At 42.9% G+C, this 16,247-nt stretch overlaps 1 protein-coding gene across 1 annotated transcript in view; it reads right to left on the bottom strand.

Annotated features, from left to right (window-relative positions):
* The window catches only part of myo16 (myosin XVI), a 375,473-nt gene that overhangs the window by 220,190 nt on the left and 139,036 nt on the right, over nt 1-16,247 (bottom strand). Inside the window, exon 9 of the mRNA XM_043691191.1 lies at nt 10,654-10,813. Within this exon, the coding sequence (XP_043547126.1) occupies nt 10,654-10,813 (160 nt within the window). The remainder of the gene's footprint in view (nt 1-10,653; nt 10,814-16,247) is intronic.

Raw genomic sequence — 16,247 nt, 5'->3', positions numbered from 1 at the left:
TCCCCACTCAGAAACATTCTTGGCGCTGGCACCAGGGAGGCAACACATCAACCTGGAGTCTCGCTCGAGGCCACAGGAATGCTGAATATAGCTTGCCTGAACTTTGACCCTTTCTGTCCTCCAACAGAACCAATCGTGGTGCCACTGATCTGGCTGTCACTGTTGTTCTCACCTGAGAGACCATTCCCCCAGAAGTATCCAAAATGCTGTAACTGTCTGAGAGGGGTTTGCCACTGGGGACTCCTGCTCACCATGCTTGTCCCTCCTGGTGGTCACCCCGTCCATCTGGCTGAATCTCTGGTGTGAACACACCCCTCAAACGCCTATCTGTAAAACATTCTGCCTCCTATATGCTCCTTTAACCGATCCATGCAGTCTGAGAGGACTATGCCTGAAACTCCAATTGTCCTGCTCCTCGGATGCTGCCTGACCTGGGTTGGTTTTCCAGCACCACACTCTCGAATCTGAAGCTCAACAGAGCCTGTTCTTTGACCCCAACAGCAGCACGTCAACCTCACTGCTGACGTTCAGCTATTTCTAAACCACAACCAAATTTTCTAAGAATCTGCCTTTCTCCCTCTCTTGCTCCTTTTTTTATTTCAAAAATATAGGTTATTCATAACAATATCTTTTTATGCATACATAATCACTAAAGCAGCAGCATTCAAAAAACTATCACTGGAGTTTGACTCTATCCAACAACCAAACCAAAGGCATTTCTTATTTTTATAAGACTTTATTTATACATTTTTGAGGCATCGGGATGGTCCAATAATTGCACAAACCCCAATTAACTTTGGCGGGAAGGCCTCAGACAGTGGTCTTTCTCCAATGCGCCTTGGCTGCACCTGCCCGAAGTTTTAGGGCACCCCTCCGCACATAGTCGTGGACTGTGGAATGTGCCAGTCTGCAACACTTAGTCAGGGTCAACTGCTTGCTCTGGAAGACGCACAAGTTTCGGTCAGACCAAAGAGCTTCTTTCACCGAGTTAATGGTCGCCCAGGTGCAGTCAATATTTACCTCAGTGTGCGACCTGGGGAACAGACTGTAGAGCAGAGTCCTGTGTCCCGCAGCTGCTTGGGATGAACCTCGACAAAGAACATGCATCTCTCTGCAGACTTCCTTTGCAAAGGCACATTCCTGCAGGAGATGTGTGACAGCCTCTTCCCTTTGCAGCCACTTTGAGTTCTGTTCCACTGTGCGCTGGAACAGACAGACCAGGATCATGTGGAGGATCGTACCGATAGTACCCTTCTCGCCGCCAGCCAAGTGATGTCTTGGTACTTATTGGAAAGTTCTGGTGATGAAGCATTCTGCCAAATGACTTTGACAGTCTGCTCGGGGAATCACGTGACAGAATCCAGCCTCTCCTTTTCCCACAGGGTCTTGATGATGCTACGTGCTGACCACTTCCTGATGGATTTGTGGTCAAACGTGTTTTCTCTCGAAAAGTTTTCCTTGAAGGACAGGTAATGCGGAACAGTCCAACTACTCAAAGCGTTCTGCAGCAATGAGGCCTGTCCCATTCTTTGGAACACCAGGGACAGGTAGAACCTCAGTACGTAGTGAGGCTTGGTGTTTGCGTACTGAAGGGCTGTGCACAACTTGATGCAGCTGCACACAAGGGTAGCCATCAGACCCATTCCTCCATGATCCCTGAGCAGACTTCTTCCATAATCCTCAGTTACTTCCCATCATCGCCCTCTGTGGTTTGGTCTTCTTTCTGTTGAGCACCGGATCCTGTGCAATCCTATTCTTAGTTCCAGCGACCAAGCCAACTTCTCACAAAATCCTCCTTAATTGCTTCTAACCACTGCCATCTTATAAAAGTAAGAACCCATAGTGCTAGACATAGTATATTAAAATGGATAGAGGACTCGCTAGCCAATATAAATCAGAGAGTTGGGATTAGGGGGACAAGATGACAACATCTAGCTGGTGGAGAAGCTGGAGTCAATGTCTGTACATCAGCAAGGTTTGTGGGTGATAGAATATAGATGAGAAAGCAAATGGTGAGGAAACACAAAGTCTGCGGAAGGATACAAACAGGTTCAGGCAAGTGGACAAAACTTGGCAGATGGGATATAATAGGAGGAATCGTGAAGATATGCACTTTGGCAGGAAGAATTAAGGTGCTGAATATTATTTAAGATCTGGCAGCATCTGTGGGAAGAAGGCAGAGTTAATATTTCAAATTCAATGACCCTTCATCAAACCCAAAATGTTAACTGCTTTCTTCCCACAGATGATACCAGACCCATTGAGTTTCTCGAGCATTTTGTGTTTTTGTTTCAGATTTGCAGTGTCTGCAGTGTTTTGCTTTACTCCCAGAATGGAGGGATTGTCATAGAAGGAGAGGTTGGGTATACTGGGCCTATACTTGTTAGAACAGAGGAAAATAAGAAGCAATCTTACTGAAACATACACAATTCTCAGGGGACCAAAAGGCGAGGTACAGAAAAGTGGTTTCCCCTTGAGTAGGAGAGTCTAAGTCCAGAGGGCATAATCTCAGAGTGGCAGGTCAACCATTTCAAAGGCAGAAATGAGGAAATTCTCTTCTCTGAGAAGAGTGGCGAACCTGTGGAATTCTTCATTGCAGAGCGCTGTTGAGGTTGTGCCATTAAGTATAGTTAAGGCTGAGGTAGATTTTTAATCAGTAAGAGAATCAAGTTTTCTGGGAAGAAGGCAGGAAAGTAGAGGTGAAGATGAGGTCAGCCATGATCGCACTGGATGGCAAAGCAGGCTCACTATGCTAAACGGTTTATTTCTGTTTGCATGTCTTGTGGAAACCTGGTAGGAGTGGTTTATACTGACTGTGCCAGTCATAGTCCAACAGGTTTAATTGGAAGCACACTAGCTTTCAGAGCGACGCCTCTTCACCTGATGAAGGAGCATCGCTCCGAAAGCTAGTGTGCTTCCAATTAAACCTTTGGGCTATAACATGGTGTTGTGTGACTTTTAACTTTGTACACCCCAGTCCAACACCGGCATCTCCAAATTGTGCCAATCATGAGAGTGATACCACAGTGAGGGGCACAGTGGATTCGCACAAGAGAGTCTGGCTGCATGAGCAAGGTGTGTGTGTGTGTGTGTGTGTCACAATCTCAAATGACAGGAATGGTTTGAACATATCCTGCATACGCTCCTGACTGTGGGTCTGCTCCAAACACCGAGGCCATTGGTGGGAGTTGATGAAGACTTTCTGTCTATTCTCCCTCACTGAGTTCAACTGCAGCTTAATCAGTGTCTCATCCCATAACTGTAGGAAATTATTTCAAATCTCCTGGTAGCAGGGATCAACACTTAGTTGGGAAAAGATCCAATTAATAATGAAGTTGCAGTACATCCAGAAGTCTTAGTTCAGCCATGGACCACAAGTTAAACACAAGGCTGGACAAAGTCAGAAGTTACATGGCACCAGGTTTGTGTCCAACAGGGTTATTTGAAATCACAAGCTTTTGGAGCACTATTCCTTCGTCAGGTGAAGTGATGTCTGTGTCGACATGCACGATATTCTTGGAGGTCCTCTCCACTTGACCCCGTAGTCATGATGTCAATGGTGGCAATGATGTAGAGGTGCAGGACTTCAACTGATGAAGGAGCACTGCCTGAAAGTTTGTGATTTCAAACAAACCTGTTGGACTGCAACCTGGTGTCATGTTATTGCTGACTTTGCCCACCCTAGTCCAACACTGGCATCACCCCATCAGGACAAAGAGATGAGTTAACCGCACAAGCAAGAGGGAGGGCACCTGGCCCAGTTGAAAAGCCATAGTGAAATACAGCAGGGGTTGGACAGCCACCTGAAAGTTGAAGTGTTTCAGTAAATAAACTGGTCGGTTTCGAACTGGCGTTCCTCAAATGCACAGGACATTGTAAGGATTTTATACCAATGTAACCTCTGATCTCTCCTGCCTGATCTCACCAGATGACTGGCTGAGACCCAAGGTGAAGCAGATATAGTAGAATGGCCTTGTAATGGCCAGCCATCCCACCTCCAAGGGGACATTCCACACATTTCTAGGGGCGAAGCTGAGACACTTGATACAACTATCAAATCAAGCATGTCTTCCCCCTCAGTCTGCTCTGTGTCTTGTTTATCAGCATCTGGCATCTCTGGACAGTAAGACAGGAATTCTTGTGCATCTGAAAGCATGAGTGCACAACGGGAGGTTTTCAGATAAAAGAAAGCACGACTAGAAAGGGGCTTATACATCATGACAGATTATGGAATGAGGCTGAACTGGGATTTGACAAGCTTCATTATGCAGGATCATCCATGATAGTTCCAGCAAAGCCACTGCCTCATTGACAGCACTGTCACCTACGGTCTTTATCTGCCTATTGCTGGTTTGTTCCCGATAGCGTCTATTATGGTCCAATTAGTCCATCAAAAGAGAAGCACAAGTGACAATAAATGTGCTGCAACTTACTGGGGGGAGGAGCCTGCTGTTATGTATGAGGTAAAATATATAATGACACACCCACACTAAGTTTGTGAAGTTAGGACATATCAAAATGTGGTTTGAGTGCGGTTTGAAATGAATTGTTGATAACCAAGTTAAGACTGTGGTGAATACAGCAGTGGATGAGATCTGTAGTGTTGTTGGATTTGGTATGCAAGGGTGTACTTACTGACATTGATCACTTGTGTAAGGTTGTTAAACTTCTGCACTGTTGCATTCAGGTCCTCAATGCCAGGTTGCTGACCTCACTGCCACAGCCATATACTTCCACTGGCTTCTGGTCTTTGTCTGGAAGGCCTTCATGATGCTAAAAGAAGACAATCTTCCTCTGTTGCTCCAGCAGCTGTACTTGCACCAAGAGCAGTGCATCTGGACTATGGAGAGATGTTCTCCTGTTTGGTCTTGTCATTTTGGGACACTCCAGAATTTCGTCAAATATGCTCCAAGCAATTTCAGCCATTGCTGCAACAAGAATGCATCTTTGAGAGCTCTAATCTTGCTTTCCGTTGTCCAGCCTTACTCTAGGTTGTTGCTAACCTTGCATGAACTTGGGATCTTTGCCAAGGTATGCGGTTACTCAGCAGCTCATTCAGTACTGGTTTGCAAGACACATAATGCTGAAAATAACCTGTCAGTAATACTAACCCCAACTTTCCATGTTGTCTGCATCACCTCAGTTGGAGATATGGGTAATCATACAGTCTGATCCCTGGGCTCGATATCAGGAATGATCTAATTTAGCCCACTGCAAACTATATGTCAACTTAGCCAATGTTTTGCTACGTTAACACAAACCATATGTCATAGAGTGATCAATTATACAATGTTATTTTTAAATGAAGCTGTAATACTTCTAGACTTATAATATTCAGCAAATTAATTTCAATTAAATTGGAGGAAAATATGGGGAGAGGAAATATTAAGCAGTATGATGAAACCTGGACATTTAGAAAAAAAACCTTGCTAGGCCTAAGGATCATATTTTTCTTTCAATACCAGCTAAAACAATGCACTCTTTCACAGAAAATCTATCAGCAGTGACCTTGGACAGTCTTCTGTTAGTTTCTTCTTACAGTATCAATAAACCACTGGAAATATCAAACCTCAACGAAGGTTTAAAAATGCAAAGACAAATTTTTACATTCATCATATTTTACCTAACAAAAAACAGAAAATAAATAAATTGATCCATTACCTGCTACCCTGAAAAACACTAGTTTAAAAATAAATGAGTATTAAATGGAGGATAGTTGTATGAAACAGTTTGAAGTGCATAAATGTTGAAGAATGATGTGGGTGATAGGTATATAACAAGATCATCAATTTTTACGTATATTCTAACTGGAGCAACTCTTGGCATGACACTACCATACCAGAGCTATGTAATTTTTAACTCAACTCCTGCAATCATCTGTTCGTAATCACTGAGTTTGAGAGTTAGGACCCATCAATTATGTTAGCATGACCATGGATGAAACTTCTCAGCAGTTTTATTCTTCTTTGCTATGAATAAATCATTAAATACGAACCAAATGTCTAAAGAAAATGGAGTAGCATGTTCTAACATAGCAAAATATGCAAATATAGAAAATAATGAAGAAACCTTTCAGTGAAATCCGCACTGGAATTCCTTCTGAAGAAAATAAATTCCCTATTTCCTTTTCTCCACCTCCTCCATGTGTCACTGTCTTTCTATCAATATGTAAATTCTCTTCCTTTAATTCAAATCCCTCTCCAAGCCTCATCTCACATGAAGTGATCTCCTGTAACACACATTCCTGCATATTTATAAACCCCTTTAATCCAATGTTTCTCCTCCTCCAGCATCATTGCTGGATCTCATTCATCTTTCTGGAACTCGCTGCATTTTCTCTGCCTTTCCATCTTTATCATTGCTTTCAAAATGTTTTTGTCAACTGTATCTTTAAGTTGCTATTCCCCTGTTAATCCATTCTCTTCCTTCTTATTGCACCACACACAGATAATTTTCTCTGAGTGAGAAACACATATAATCACTGGATGAAGTCTGTGCAATTAATCATTATTTCTGGTGTGATAGGAGCAAAACCCTATTTTTAATAAGTTAAAAATCACACAATACCAAGTTATAGTCCAATAGGTTTATTTGGAAGAACTAGGTTTCGGAGGACTGCACCTTCATCAGGTGGTTGTGGAATATGAGATCGTAAGACACGGAATTTATAGCAAAAGTTTACAGTGTAATGTAACTAAAATTATGTATTGAAAAGGACCTGGATAGTTTGTTAAGTCTCTCATCTTTTGGAATGAACATGTTGGTTTCAGTTCTTTCATATGTGAATCCCAGAAATTTTTAAAGTTACATTTTCAAACCAACTTTAACAATAGGTGCCATGTCAGCCCAGAAGGTGTAAGGTGTCCTCAATACATTATCTGGGCCGATATGGCACCTATTGTGAAAGTTCACTTGAGAATGTAACGTTAAAAAAGTGCTGGGACTTACGTATGAAAGAACTGAAACCAACATGTTCATTCTAAAAGATGAGAAACTTAACAAACTATCCAGGTCCTTTTCAATATATAATTTTAGTTACATCACACTGTAGACTTTTGCTATAAATTCTGTGTCTTACGATCTTATACTCCACAACCACCTGATGAAGGAACAGCACTCCAAAAACTGGTACTTCCAAATAAACCTGTTGGACTATAATCTGCTGTTGAGTGATTTATAACTTTGTACACCCCAGTCAACATCGGCACCTCCAAATCATATTTGTAATAAGATTTAAATTAGATAGTTTTGTTTTAATTCATAAGTGGAATGTAGCTAGGCCATCCTAACGCGGTCTTGAGTTAGTAATGGTGAACCGCCAGGGTGAATGTACTTACTTGTGGGTTCCAGGTAGTATAAAATGAACAATTACTGAATTTAGAATTCATTTCCTCACAGAGAGTGGAGTAGGAATTTGAAACTATCGGACTCCTGAGTCGAGGGCAAAGATAGAGTCATTGAGTCATAGAGATGTACAGCATGGAAACAGACCCTTCAGTCCAACTCATCCATGTCAACCAGATATCTGAAATTAATCTAGACCCATTTGAATGTTGCAAGACATCATTGCAATGCTTGGCTGAAGGTGCCATTAAGGAACTCAGGCAAAATCACAGACAATAGGAATCAGGGGAAACTCTCCATTGGTCGGAGTCACACATAACACAAAAGATTATGATTGATTACTGTCTACTCGCTTGGATGGATGCGGCTTCAGTGACACTCAAGTATCTCAACATCACAGCCATGATAACTCAATGGTTAGCACTGCTGCCTCACAGCACCAGGGACCTGGATTCGATTCCACCCTCAGGCGATTGTCTGCCTAGAGTTTGCATATTCTCCCCGTGTCTGTGTGGGTTTCCTCCGGGTTCTCAAGTTTCCTCCCGTAGTCCAAAGATGTGCTGGCTAGGTGGTTTAGCCATGGGAAATGCAGGGTTACAGGGGTAGGGAAGGAGTTTGGTCTGGGTGGGGATGCTCTTTGGAAAGTTGATCTGGACTTGATGGACTGAATAATCTGCTCCCATAATATAGACACTCTGTGACTCTACCACTAAGAACAAAGCAGCCCACTTGATTGGCATCCCATCTAACATGTTCAATATTCACCCTTTCTACCATCAATGCAAAGTGGTAGCATTACATAAAATCAGAAAAATGCAAGGGTCCTTAGGCAGCACCTTCCAAACCCATAAACCTTTATTATATAGGAAGACAAAGGTATTAGATACATGGAAACACCACCAGCAACAAGTTTCCCTCCAAACCACTCATCATTCTGACTTGGACCTAAATTGCTATTCCTTTATTATCACGGGTATTACTGGACCTCCCTCCCTCATGACATCAAGCATGTACCTTAATCAAGTAGAATGCAATGGTTCAAGAAGGGAGCTCTTCAACACTTCTCAAGGGCAAGTCAGGATGGGCAATAAAAGCCATACCCACATCCTATAAATGAATCGAAGAAAGCAGGTATCTAGAGTCTGAACCAAATTAGACAGAATTTTAATTTTCACTATTATTTTAAAATTTGCAAGTTCCTTTGCTGCGGCTCGTCACCGCAAGAAATAACGCAAATTGGGATTCATTGTGATTCGACATCTTTCTCACTGCCTTTAAGCCAACTGTGCAGCAAAGGAAATCAAGAGGACCGGTTTCCGACTACAACCATTTTCCTGTTTAATTGTGCCACTGTACAAGTCGAAAGCTTTTCGGGGTACTGTAAAGATTTCTGCTTTGATGATTAGCAACGAAAATGCCAGGAATGCTGTGGATGTTCAACATATTGTGAATAAAATGGACATAAAAATTAAAATACAGGCTTTGGTCAATCCTGAGAATGGAGTTGAAATTCTGGCAGCAACACTCAGACCTAAATGAACATGTAAGTTCAAAGCAGGATCTGGCCTTTGGTCCCTCTAGCCTGTTTGCCATTCAATGAGCTCATGGTTATCTGGATTGAATTGTAACATTCACACCCAATTACATTATAACCTTCCAGTCTCTTGTTTATCAAGCACTTATCCGCCTTAAAAATATTTAAAGGTGCTGCTTTTATTGCCTTTTTGGAAAAGGGTGTTCCCACAGACTCTCAGTGCTCAGAGAAAATAATTTGCCTCATCTCTGTCTTAAATGGGTGGCTCTTTATTTTTAAACACAGTGACTCCAAGTTCTAGAATCTACCAAAAATGGAGCTGTCCTCTCCATATTCACTCTGTCAAGACACTTCTGGATCTTGTATACTTCAATAAAATAAAATATGCACTCATCGCTCAACTGCATTGTGAATCCATCCCAGGAAAGAGGTTGTGGAAGTAGAAGTGATGGGTATAAAAAGCAATGGCAGGAGACAGCTGACCTGTAAGCTTTCTTGACATACATCTACCAAACGTTCACCTCCTCATCCCGAATTGAGTCCCTCCTCCAATTTTGCTGTTTTCAATGAATAAACTCCGCACATATTCAATGGGAAACGTTCCCCACCCACAGATTTGCCTCCCTGCTGTCTACAAATCCATTACAGTAGCAGTCTTGGGAAAGAACAGCAGAGTTCCATGTAATGTTGGGAAAGTTGGTTCAGATTGTAGATAGGTGTACGGGATGTGCAATTCATCCATGTGGCTCTCCTGGTAAAGCAGCCAATTGCTAATCATGAAAAAAATTTACATAGGTTAAAGACCAGACAGTTTTTAAAAAATGACTGGGTAAACTGTGTTACTGCTAAATCCAACAAATTTGCCTTTCATCTCTCCTTTAATCAGAGGGAGAGGCTTCCTTTATCCCAACAGAGAAAGATAGAAATAATTGAAGTGCCGACAGCGCATAAAATCAATTACATTTTACACATGCCTTGCAAATTCCTTTTGATACATATTAAAACAAAATTCATATTCTCTTTAATATGCTTCTGGGGAAAATTAATTAGAATTTTAAAAAATGACAAAATGGTCAAGGTCACTCGGACTTACAGATGCTGGAAATCTGAAATAATAGGAATGTTAGAAGTGCTCAGCGCCAGTGTACAGCAAGAAATCGGGTGAGCCACTGGAACTTTCTACAACTCCTGATCCACAAACCCACAGGTGAGTTAGCGGGCTAGGGGTGTAAATTTGGATGACTTGGCAAAGGTGTCATCTGCTCACCACTGCTGAGGTCTTATCCATTGCTGAGGTGCCATGGGCTGGCATTTCAAGTATGCGCCAAATGAATTAGATATTTACAATTATGGTGTTGTCAATCGGATTTTAACACAACAGCATTATATATTTCCTTCTCCTTTATCTACAGAAAGAACACGTAAAAAGAATCCATTAAAGGCAAAAACATAGGCTTTGAATTCGCCAGAACTATAAATGAACCTGACTGCAATTTTTCACCTTGTGAAAGGTTTGCTTTCCCAAGAGGCCAATATCAAAAAACAACTCATGAAGGAAGAAGAAGGATAACCAGACCCTTCCAAGCATACAAATCAACTAACAAATAAAACTTACATTTTTTGGATATTTCTTCTGATATACTTTATAATGTTAAGCCTTGCTTATACTTTTGAGTGACATCCTGTTAAGGCTGGCAATGGAAGATATATTCTTGCTTTTAAGCTTTAAAATGTTTTATGTCTGTAGCATGCTAATTTACAATAGGAAATCTTACAGTTTTTTCACTGGTACAGGAGCATCATGAATGATTTCTTCATATGTTTCCTCTTGCATTTCTGGATGGCCGCAAAAAGTTGCAGATTGTTTCCATGTCTCCTTCCAATCTTCCTCCGCTTTCAGCAATATATCTTCAATACTTTCAGATGCTGCTACATCTAACAATGACAGACACATCAGTCATTCCAGGTGATTTCGTTCATCACATGAGCTCTCCACACATTACATTCCAATCAGCCCTATTAGCAGAATTATTGAATCATTGCTGTATGATGGGAGTCGAGAGCGTGTTCCTGGGAAAGCACAGCAGGTCAGGCGGCATCCGAGAAGCAGGAGAATCAATGTTTCAGGCAAACGTTGATTCTCCTGCTCCTCGGATGGTGCCTGACCTGCTGTGCTTTCCCAGCAACACACTCTTGACTCTGTTCTCCAGCATCTGCCGTCCTCACTTTCTCCTGTATGATGGGAGGCCATTCAGCCTGTGCTGGATCTACAAACAAGAAATTCGCACATGGCCCTTCTTCTAAAGGTGATTAACATCATTGCTTTTCAGATAATAATCCAATTCACTCTAGAATGTCTCAGTTGACTACCTCCAACTCTTGCTCAGCTTGTGCAGATAGATGTTAACCACTCACTGCATGAAAAGGATCTTTTTTCCTCATGTCATCATTGCTTCTTTTGATGATCTTCAGGAATGGAGAGTTGGTGGTCTAGCCACCAGTGAGATTATCACTGGACAATTTTTCTAGAGACCCAGATAATGTTCTGGGGACTCTGGTTCAAATTCCTTCAGGGCAGATGTGGCATTTGAATTCAATCAAAACAAAAATGTGAAATTAAGTGTCTAATGGTGACCACGAATCCATTATTCTTTGTTGGAAAACCTATCTGATTCACTAATGTCCTTAAGAGAATGAAACTGCCACTTTTACCTGGTCTGGTCTACATGTGACTTCAGACCTACATCCGTGTGGTTGACTCTTAACCGCCCACTGAGCATTTAAAGGTGGGCAATAAATGCTGACCTAGCCAGTGACGCCCACATCCCATGAATAAATTTTAAACATGTCTCTGCATTCTTATTCTCAATCCTCCCAAGTCAGCACGGTGAGTGGCCAGATGGAAGTGGTTGTGTGTTTGGAAGGTGTTACTGCAAACTCTTTGGCAAGTTCCAGCAGTGCTTCTTGCAGATAGCACGATGAGCATCATGGTGGAGTAAATAAATGTTTGTAGATGTGGTGCCAATCAAGTGAGCTGATTTATCCTGGATGGTGTCAAGTATCTTGAGTGATGTTGCAAGTGTGCAGCATTCCATCACACTCCTGACTTGTGCCTTATAGATTCTGGGGAGCTAGGAGGTGAGTTACTTACTGCAGTATTCCTAACTTCTGAACTGCATTTGCAATCATTGTACATACAGATTGAGTCCAGTTCATTTTTAGATCAGTGGTAACCCTAGGATGTTCTCAGTGGGAGATTCAGTAATGGTAACACTGTTGAATGTCAAGAGGCATTTGTTTATTTCTTACAGAAGATGCTCATTGCTTGGCTTTTATGTGGCATGGATGCTAAATGCCACTTTTCAGTCCAAGTGCCACAGAGCATTCATACCACACAAATGCCAGGCAATGACCATCTCCAGTAAGAGGCAATCCAACTACTGCTTTTGCCATTCAATGCTGCTTTTACAGAAAATGAAGCAACATTGGAGAAACAGATAAGCAAAGCTTTACAAGAGATAAAGGATGAGTTCTGTTGTCACAATAACTGATAGAAAACCATATTTGAATGGACTAGGAGCTCTTATGCTTGTGGCTACACCAGACCTACAGTTCTGCTTTACAGATCCAGGAGACAAAGTCAGGATGACAGCACAGAATCTGCAGGACTCGGTCCTGTTCTCAGCAGACATTTCTGGGAAACTGGTACAGTTTCTGTCTCCATGGTAAAATGTGAAAAGCTAGACTGTGACCATGTTCCAGAGACACAGGTCCAAATTGGTTGGAATCAGAACTGGACATCTATCATCAATCTATGGCTGTTGTTTATTCAGCTTCTATCATAAGAAAACGTGAATGTGAGAAATCATCAAATTTTTCTTTTCTTTTGCTTCCAGACCATTAGCCCAAAGGGATTGAGTTTTACCCTTTTTCTGAACAAAGCTCATCTCAGCAGAGACTTGTCTTTTTGGGTTATAAGAGTGCTTCTGTGTGGTTTAAGGGGATATATCTTATCAAATCCGATCAAACATTAGGTGTTAACCACATTTGCACAAAAGGAGCAGCAGCCAGCACTGTCCTCTCTGAGAGCCCAGCGTGATTTTTTTTGGGGGGAGTGGGTTGGTGTTACACTCAAGTCCAAATGCATGGTGTCAGATCCAGCACAAGCTGAAGGAGGTGGTGGTCTGAATTGGTAACAGCAGCAATGCCAGTTGTGCTCACGCCTGGCTGGACTAATGAGGAGAGCAAAGCTGAATCCCATGGATGAACTCTGAGGCCCTTTCCAATTCTGGGTGAAGGGGCTTGTTGGGAGGGGGCATGTGTGGAGATGGTTGGTGAGGGTCCAGCAGGCCTGCAGGGAAGTGAGGATGAGGTCCATTGTACTGGAGTGGTGTGGGAGGTCAACTGTTTTTGAGGGAGTGAGGGGGTTAGGAGGAAAGTCAGTCCTTAGATGAAGTTTGGGCTGAGAGCTCTACTAGTGTTGACATTATCTGCATGTTGGACTTAGGCAACACCTTCCACTACCCTTGCAGTTAGATCAGCACAGCCAGACCCCACCACACCCACTCTCCGGAAACTCACCCAGCCTCTCCAGTCTCAGTGGATCCACTATGTCCCAACTCCTATAGTCTCTTCAGCAATCCTCCTTTTCCCCCAGTTCCCTCCATCTCACGTCACCCCTGGACTCCTCAAGCCAAGTGTCCCTTATTCTTTGCCCACAGAGACAGACAACCTGGTGGTGGGCTTGGTTTCTGAAGTAATGAAAGGACCATATTTGCTCTTCCTTAGCCCCTGACAAAGGAATAAGTCAGGTCCATTGCATCTGTTTTCACAAGATAGAATATCAGCAGAAATTACTAATTAAGAAGATGTAGAGTGAAGCATTGGGAGGAAAAGGGAAATAATAATGTATTTGATATCCTCAAAATCATTAGGGCCAAAGGAATTATATACCAGGCTACTAAGGAATGCAAGAGAAGAAATAATGGATGCTCTGGCTATCACTTTCCAAACCTCTCTGGTTACAGACATGGTGCTGGAGTTTTGGAAGAGTACTAAAGCTGGTTCATTAGTTTGCAAGTTTCAGCCAATCCTGCTGCTAACAAATTATTGGAATGAATGCTGAGAGGTAGTGTAGATTGTCATTTATAGATTCACAAATTAATCAAGGACCATCAGCATGCATTTGTTCAAGGAAGCACTTGTCAAAAATTACCTGATTAAGTTTTTTGAGGTTGTGTAAAGGAGGTTTAGTGAGATAGCACATTTGATGTCAGGATCACAGATTTTAGATTAGAATAGATCCCCTACAGTGTGGAAACAGGCCCTTCAGCCCAACCAGCTTACACCGACCCTCCGAAGAGTAACCCACCCAGACCCATTTCCCTCTGACTAATGCACCTAACACTATGGGCAATTTAGCATGGCCAATTTACCTGACCTGCACATCTTTTGACTGTGGGAGGAAACCGGAGAACCCAGAGGAAACCCACGCAGACACGGGGAGAATGTGCAAACTCCACACAGACAGTCAGACACAGACAAAAAAGGCAAGGGAATATACAACAAATGAGAGGATTTTGAGACACTAGAGGAACATAAGGATTATGGGGACTATATATACATATCTCTGAAGATATGTATATAGCAGGATGAATGGATAATGCCATCAGGCAAGCATAGTAACTTTGATTTGTTGCCTGAGGTCTCGAGTAGAAGGAAGGGGGGATAGTCCATTAGTCCACCAGTTAGACCATGGCTCGAGCTCTGTATATTTCTGGCTAGGTTATTACAGGAAGGGTGTGATCACACTACAATGGGCACACAAGTGCTTTGTGTGAATGTCGCCAGGAGCACAGAACTTTAGCTGATTAAATGTTGAATAGGGCTGGCATTGATTCCTTTAGAAGGGAAGAAATGGAAGGGAGATTTAATTGAAGTGCATAAAATTATGAAGTTAGAATGCATACATAGACCTATTTCAGTTATCAGAGAGGTCAATAAACAGGGACATAGAGTTAAGGCAATAGGTAGAAGGTTTAAAGGAGTGTTGCACTTATTTTCACTCATCCAGAGAATGATGGGGATCTGGAAGTCACTGCCTGAATGGTGATAGAAGCACAAACATTTATTGTGTTTTAAAAGAATCTAGGATATAATCTTCTGGTGCCAAAACTTTCATGGTTAAGAACCAATGGCTTGGAAAGTGGGATGATGTTGAGCAGCTCCTAGTCAGCTGTTATGAACACACTGGGACAAATCATCTGGGAGAAAGTGAGGACTGCAGATGCTGGAGATCAGAGTTAAAGAGTGTGGTGCTGAAAAAATACAGCTGGTCAGGCAGCATCCGAGAAACAGGGGAGTCGACATTTCGGGCATAAGCTCTTCATCTGGAATGAGGCTTGTGGGCCAAAGGGGCTGAGAGATAAATGGGAGGAGGGGCGGTGGGGTTAGAGGAAGGTAGCTGGGAATGCAATAGGTAGATGAAGGTGGGGATGAAAGTGATAGGTCGGAGCGGAGGGTGGTGTTCAAGAGGGTGATGCCAAGTTGGAAGGTTGGGGCTAGGCTAAGGTGGGGGGAGGGGACATGGGAAAACTGGTAAAATCCACATTAATCCTGTGTGGTTGCAGGGTCCCAAGTGGAAGATGGGTTGTTCTTTCTCCAGGCATCAGATGCTTAGGGTTTGGTGATAGCGGAGGCCGAGGGCCTGCATGTCCTTGGGAGGGGGAGTTAAAGCGTTCAGCCACAGGGCGGTAGAGGTTAGTTAGTGTGGGTGTCCCAGAGATGTTCTCTGGAGTGATCTGTAAATTGGCGTCCTGTTTCCCTGATGAAGAGGGGACCACATCGGGTGCAATGGATACAATACATGACGTGTGTGGAAGTGAAGGTAAATTTCTGTCAGATGTGGAAGGATCCTTTGGGGCCTTCGATGGAGGTGGGGGGAAGCAGGTTTTGCACTACTTGCGGTGGCAGGCAAAGGTGCCAGGAGGGGAGGATGGGTTGGTGGGGTGCATGGCCTGACAAAGGAGTTGTGATTGGAATGGTCTCACTGAAACGCCAATAGGGGTGGGGAGGAAAGTATATCTCTGGTGGTGGGGTCTGTTTGTCGGTGGCAGAAATGGTAGAGGATGATTTGATGTATCTGGAGGTTGGTGAGATGGAGGGTGAGGACTGGAAGGTTCTGTCCTTGTTGCGTTGGGAGGTGTGGGATTTGAGGATGGAGTGCGGGAATGAGAAAAGATGTGCTGGACAGTGTTGTCGACCACGTGGGAGGGGAAATTGTGGTCCTTGAAGAAGGAGGTCATCTGGGATATTCCTTGGTGGAATTGGTCCTCATGATTAGATTAGATTACTTTACAGTGTGGAAACA

The sequence above is a fragment of the Chiloscyllium plagiosum genome, chromosome 6 (assembly GCF_004010195.1).
Source record: "Chiloscyllium plagiosum isolate BGI_BamShark_2017 chromosome 6, ASM401019v2, whole genome shotgun sequence".
NCBI classification, from domain to species: Eukaryota; Metazoa; Chordata; class Chondrichthyes; order Orectolobiformes; family Hemiscylliidae; genus Chiloscyllium; species Chiloscyllium plagiosum.
Note: the sequence above shows the minus strand (reverse complement) of the source record. Positions and strands in the feature narration are given on the sequence as shown.